Source organism: Condylura cristata, unplaced genomic scaffold (assembly GCF_000260355.1).
Source record: "Condylura cristata isolate star-nosed mole 26May11 unplaced genomic scaffold, ConCri1.0 scaffold00017, whole genome shotgun sequence".
Taxonomy (NCBI): domain Eukaryota; kingdom Metazoa; phylum Chordata; class Mammalia; order Eulipotyphla; family Talpidae; genus Condylura; species Condylura cristata.
Window position 1 is genome coordinate 31,107,964 of NW_004567118.1, and position 5,734 is coordinate 31,113,697.

At 45.8% G+C, this 5,734-nt stretch overlaps 1 protein-coding gene across 3 annotated transcripts in view; it reads right to left on the minus strand.

The window, feature by feature from the left end:
• Positions 1 to 9: 9 nt before the first annotated feature.
• The window catches only part of KIAA0753 (KIAA0753 ortholog), a 57,246-nt gene continuing 51,521 nt past the window's right edge, over positions 10 to 5,734 (minus strand). For all 3 annotated transcript variants that reach the window (XM_012726653.1, XM_004685116.2, XM_012726652.1), the window contains exon 19: positions 10 to 1,053. In XM_012726653.1, coding sequence (XP_012582107.1) covers positions 936 to 1,053 — 118 coding nt within the window. In that variant the 3' untranslated portion in view covers positions 10 to 935. The remainder of the gene's footprint in view (positions 1,054 to 5,734) is intronic.

Consider the following 5,734-nt stretch of genomic DNA (forward strand, 5'->3'; position numbering starts at 1 on the left):
TCTCTGAAAACACAGGCTTATTTACTCTTGGTAAGACAGGAGTTACAAGAAGTTCGAGGACCAAGCTATTATGATTCTTAAATTGCCTCCGTTTTCTGGAAGAGGTCGTCACACCTTCAAGGTCTGTTCTCTTCCCACACAAAGCTCTTCTGTGGGGTGGAAACTAGAAACTTCTGGCCTTATCAGGAAATGAGCTTCAACCAGGTACAAACTGCCCTCTTCTGGAGTCCTTCAGCTGCCTCTGCCTTCAAGACAGTTTTGTATGTCAAAATATGTAAACTCATAGCAATAAAAGACTATGGGAACTAAACATGTGAAAAGCCACCCAGGAATTGAACATTAGAGAAAGGTATGGTTATTTTGTGCACTGATAACTGACAGGTTCCTATTTTTAATACGCTGCAAGAGAGCTGAGGCCTGGTGACGTCGGTCACCTCTGTGCTACACACATTTGTAACGACAAGGATGTCCTGAAAGCAGAGAGCCTCAGGTAGAAACATCAGCCAGGCGGTGGGGCAGAGTGTGACGCATTTGTGCTACATCAGTGCCACCCCTGGGTTCAACAGCAACTTGAGTCCCTGTGGGAACAACACTCATCAATTTTACCTCTCAAAACATTCTCATCTCCAAACTGAGCCAGTGGATGAACATGCTGCGATAGGAAAGCTGTACAGTCATAAAATATTATATTGTCATCATCAATTCACGTTTCCAGGGCATTGACAAATGTGTCCATCCTAAACTACGAGTACCATCGCTGTGACGATGAGAAAATGTAAATCGAGGACTGCGTCACGTCACTGGCATTTTCTTCCTTTTGGGGGCAGCACCTTGAGTCTGGATGGACAGCTGAGGATACACATTTCCTGAGGGCAAAACACAGGGAGGTGCTGGCCCTGCCCAGTGTGACCTGGCTGGCCCACTGCGGGGAGCCTTTACAGCGCCGCCTCTAAGAATTCTGAGGTGAACACAGCTTCTGCGTAATCTTCACACACATCCTGAAGTTCAGCAGCCACGGTCCCCAGAGCTTCATCTACCAGCTCTTCTGAAAAGCTGGAAGATAAACAACACAGCTAAAGGTAGTTCAGCCAAGTATGGGAGCCATTCTTTCACTCAGCGGGGGAACTTACATGTCAACTGTAAGATTTAAACAGAAATTTGAAAGCCCAAGAATAGCCAAGATATTTGAACAAGGAAAACAAAGTGCGAGGATACTCCAAATGTGTGTTCTCTCTCCTCCCCACGCACATTTTTCCCCCCAGTTTGAGAACAATCCGAGACTTGACAGCCCTCAAATACTCTGTGTGCATTTCCTAAAAACAAGGATGTTAAGTTAAACATGTAACCAATAATATATTAATGTTACATGTAATTATAAAAGTGGTAAATGTAACACTGAGAGAACATTGTACTCTAACTTTTCTCAAATTTTGCCAACTGTCCAGATAATGTCCTTGGAAAGGAAACTTTTGCACTCAGCTGTCAGGCCTCTAGTCAAGTCTAATCTGCAACTGTCCTCCAGTGTTGGCCTCCCATGACCTTAACGTTTACTTAAAGGGTAAAGGCAACTCTTGTAGGATGTCCCTTAGTTTGGGCTTGTTTGATGTTTCAAGCCAGCATTTTGCAAACAAATGCCACAGATGGGCTACCGCTATTGGGAGTGACCAAAGATTTACTGACAAGGACTGAATCAGGGCGGTAAATCTTTGGTCACTCCCAACACTGCGCCCCTCAGCGCATGGGTTACTCCTGCTACTGTGTCCATTTCTCATCTCTCCTTATGGGGATCCCTGCTAGGTTTCTCCCTTGGGGACTTGCTAGCTCCTCTCTGTGGTTAAGTATGTTGTAGGCGGGCACTCCGAATGTCCTCTGTGTTTAGTCTAGTCTGTCCTTGCTATTAACTTGGGCGCTTACTCTCACTATTCTTTTAGAGGCCACACTGATGACAGTAAGAATCCTTGACCGAAAATCTCACATTAGGTGAGAGACTCTTACCATATTCCTAGACCCCCAGGGACCTTAGAACTCCAGCTCCATGCATCCCACTCCTACCATGTGTACTATTCTTATCTTGTGTCTTAAAAGTATACAAACACTCCCCACACACTGTTGGGAGTGACCAAGTGCGGAGATTTACTGAGGGACTGGATAAGGGCAATAATAAATCAGGCCTTGCATCCAAAGGTGATAAGGTGGTAATAAACTGGGCCCTGCATCTAATTAACGGGTCCTTGCGTCAGGATGGGACTAGATGAAGGTGATAACGAACTTGGCCTCACAGCAATGAGTCACCCCTTTGAAATCTGAGCTTAGGACCTATATAGGAGACCCTTCCCCCTTATTGAGTTGGCAGCAGCAGCTGCGGACCCCACTCTAGGGGCTCCGTCTCGGCTGCTGTCCCAGAGCAATAAACTCTGCTTGCTCAGCCTTCTAAACCCCCGCCTTCCTTCTTGCAGCCGGTCACAGAAGTTGGGACAAAACACACACCAGTGAAACATTATCATTTTATAGAGTCAATATTCATTTACTACACATTGATCTTTTCCCCTTTATTTATGCCTTGCCATAACTTTGACCTTTCATCTGTGGCCAGTTCTGTGCTGTCTGAAAAATACCCTTTTAATATTTTCTGTGTGAAGGTCTACTAGTGATAAATTTTCTCTGCAGTGTTTATTTGCAGCCGCTCTTCCCTTCTTTATTGAAATATATTTCAGTGGAGTTAGAGCCCCAGACTGGCAGCTTTTTTCTTTCAGCACCTGAATAGAGAGGCCAGACCCCTAGGCTGCAATTTCTCTGCTGCTTTTTGTTTTCCCTCCAGTTTATTCTGGGATTTTCTCTTTGTCTTTGATTTTCCAACCATACAATTATAGAATGCCCTGGTATGGATATCACTTTTGTTTTCTTGCCTGGGGCTTCTAGAGCTCCTTGAATACCTAGCTTGCTATCTTGTGACTCTGGGAAGTTAATGCTTTGGAGATTGTTTCTGTCCTCTCCTCTCCTTCTGGGACTCCAGCCCCGAGTACACTGGAAAGATCACTCTAGCCTTGGTGTCTCTTCACCTCAACCCTTCATGTGAATCTTTTCGACTGTTTCCAGGCACTCTGGATGGTTTCTTCTGTCCTAAGTTCCTAGTCTCTCTTTTTCCTTTTGTTGGGTCTAACTTGCTAGTGGGCCCATCCAACAAATACCTCAGGTCAGAAATTACATTGTTTAGTTCTAAATCGGGATTTCGCTGAATTCCCAGTTTTCTGTCTAAAGTCTGCGCGGTGTCTTTCTCCCTGTGGACACAGGGGGCAGTTACTCTAGTGTCCCTAGCTGACAGCTGTCATACTGGGAGCAGCTGTGAGTCTATCTTGCATTTGTTAGGCCTCTCTGTTGTCTGGTTAATTTCCCCCATATACTAGATATGGTACTTGAAAACTGCAGGAATAATTTAAGTCTAATGATGATGTTATATAGTTTCACAGATAATTTATGTTTGCTTCTACCTAGTGCCTGGGGGGCAATCAATTAGAATGACCTCAGTCCAACTGCAGAACTGAGACAACCTAGAGCTGAGTGGAGTCCCTGACGGGGCCTACTGGCACCCTGGTCACCCTTCCTTCCAGAGTGCCACCCTACTGCATCCCAATCAAAGGGGGAAAGTTCACCAAGGCAACTCCCCCACCCTGGCAAGCCCTCAGTCCCTCCTCTGTGCTCTGAATAGGCTGTGTCACCCCTGCCAGTCTTCTCCCCAAAACTGACACTCCAATGCCACACAAAGGGCGCTCACCTCCTGGTCTCTGTCTTCCAGGCTCCTGGCCCAGTTATTCTTCACTACCTGCTTAACTTCCTGATGCCTTTAAGTATCCACAATTTACTTTTTAACCTAGCTTTTCTATTACCGGTTATCCTCAGGGGGAGAGACATATCAAATTACCAAGTGTGTCATTACTAGTGCCAGAATTCACTGCCTTGTTTTTATATTGGCTTTGTGTTTCATACTCCTATCATAAATTCATCCTCAAACTCTAAAAGAAATATAAAAGCGTCCCTGATGCATATTAGATAACATGTGCATTCTTTTTCTCTCTCTCTTTTTTTTTTAAAGATTTATTTATACATACAGAACTGGGGTACAGGTCAGAGGTGCAGGGCAGTGAGCGGTTTCACCAGAGACAGAGTGGGGAACAGAACAGGCAGATCGACGAAGTACGATCTGAGGGGAGCAGCGGGCAGGTCAGGAGGGGCCTGCCGCGCGACGTGGATCACCTCCAGGGCAGATGGGAATCGAACTCATACTGCAGTGGCTTTAGCTTCTTAGTGCTGTGCTTTAACCTGCTGCGCCATCAGGGAGGGCCCTCTCTCTCTTTTTTAAACGTCCCCCCTTTAGGAACTATTCCTGCTGAATTCCCTCTGTCCTCCTAGTCTAATCTGGACTGGCCGCTTTCTATGATCACTCGGAAATTCCTATCTTGGAAATAACCTGCCGTTTTCCTGGGGGTCCTGTGCTGAGGTCTCAGTTTCCTAAATCCCAACCTCCTCTTTCTCAGCGTACACCTTGTGTTTGTGGCCTACAGTCTCGTGCACTGAGGAACAGTGTATGGAAACTAAATTTTTATACCTGACAAACCTAAAAATGTCCTTATTCTAACCTTATATTACACTGATAATTTTGATGCACAGAGTCCCAGGTTAAATTTTGGAAGTATGCTCTAGAATCTTCTGGCTGTTGTGCTACTGAAAACAACACGCTGTTCTCATTTCTGATTATTTGAATGTGCCCAGTGTGAACTCTCTGGGACCTTCAATCATCCTTTCCTTACATCAAGGTGCAATTTTAAACCCAAACAAGTCATTAATCAAGTATGAAGATAAAGATGCTTTCAAACATGTAAGTCTCAAGAGAGTTTTCTGAAATGCCCAAAGCAGGTTTGGTCCATCAATATGAGAGCATAGCCTCAGAGGAAGAGCAGGACTCTGACATGGCGGCAGGAGGCAGCCCAACACATGGGGTGACCAGAGCTATGCTGCCAGGCTCTGCATCCAGAGAGCAGCCAGGCAGGTGGACAAGGAATGAGAATCTCAGCAGAGAGTGAGGGACAGAAATCAACTGACACATCTGACTACAGAGGATATATATTGAGAGTTGTTGGCTAACGTGTGAGGGAAGTGAACGTATCTTTTAAAAATAAGAAGACACGGGCTCTCTGTGGTGGCACAATGGGAAGGACGCAGCACTGCAGGCTGGCCGCAGCCGCTTCAGTGCGGGTTTGATCCCCAGTCCAAGAGGTGACCACATGGCGCGGCAGACCTCTCCCTGCCCACCCGCTGCTCCCCTCAGCAATGTACTTCGTTGACCTGCCTGTTCTGCTCCCCACTCTGTCTCTGGTGAACCCTCTCACCACCCCTGCACCTCTGACTATACCCCAGCTCTGTATGCATAAATGAATAAATAAGTATTGCAAAAAAATAAGAAGAAGACACAAAAGAAGCAATGAACTCTGGAGTTGTGTTTGCAACTCGTCCAAGTGAGAAATATACTCTCGGCTTACCACTTGGGTCGCTGATACATGCCCTGTGTGTCTGGAGAAAGGGATATACACATGAGGATTTAAATCTGGGCCTAGAGGGGCGTTTTTAGGGTTATCCCACTCACGTCCTTTGCTTTCTTTGGCTGCATCAATAATAAACTAATATAAGGCCCTCCCTAGTGGCGCAGCGGGATAAAGCACAGCACTGAGAATCTAAAGCC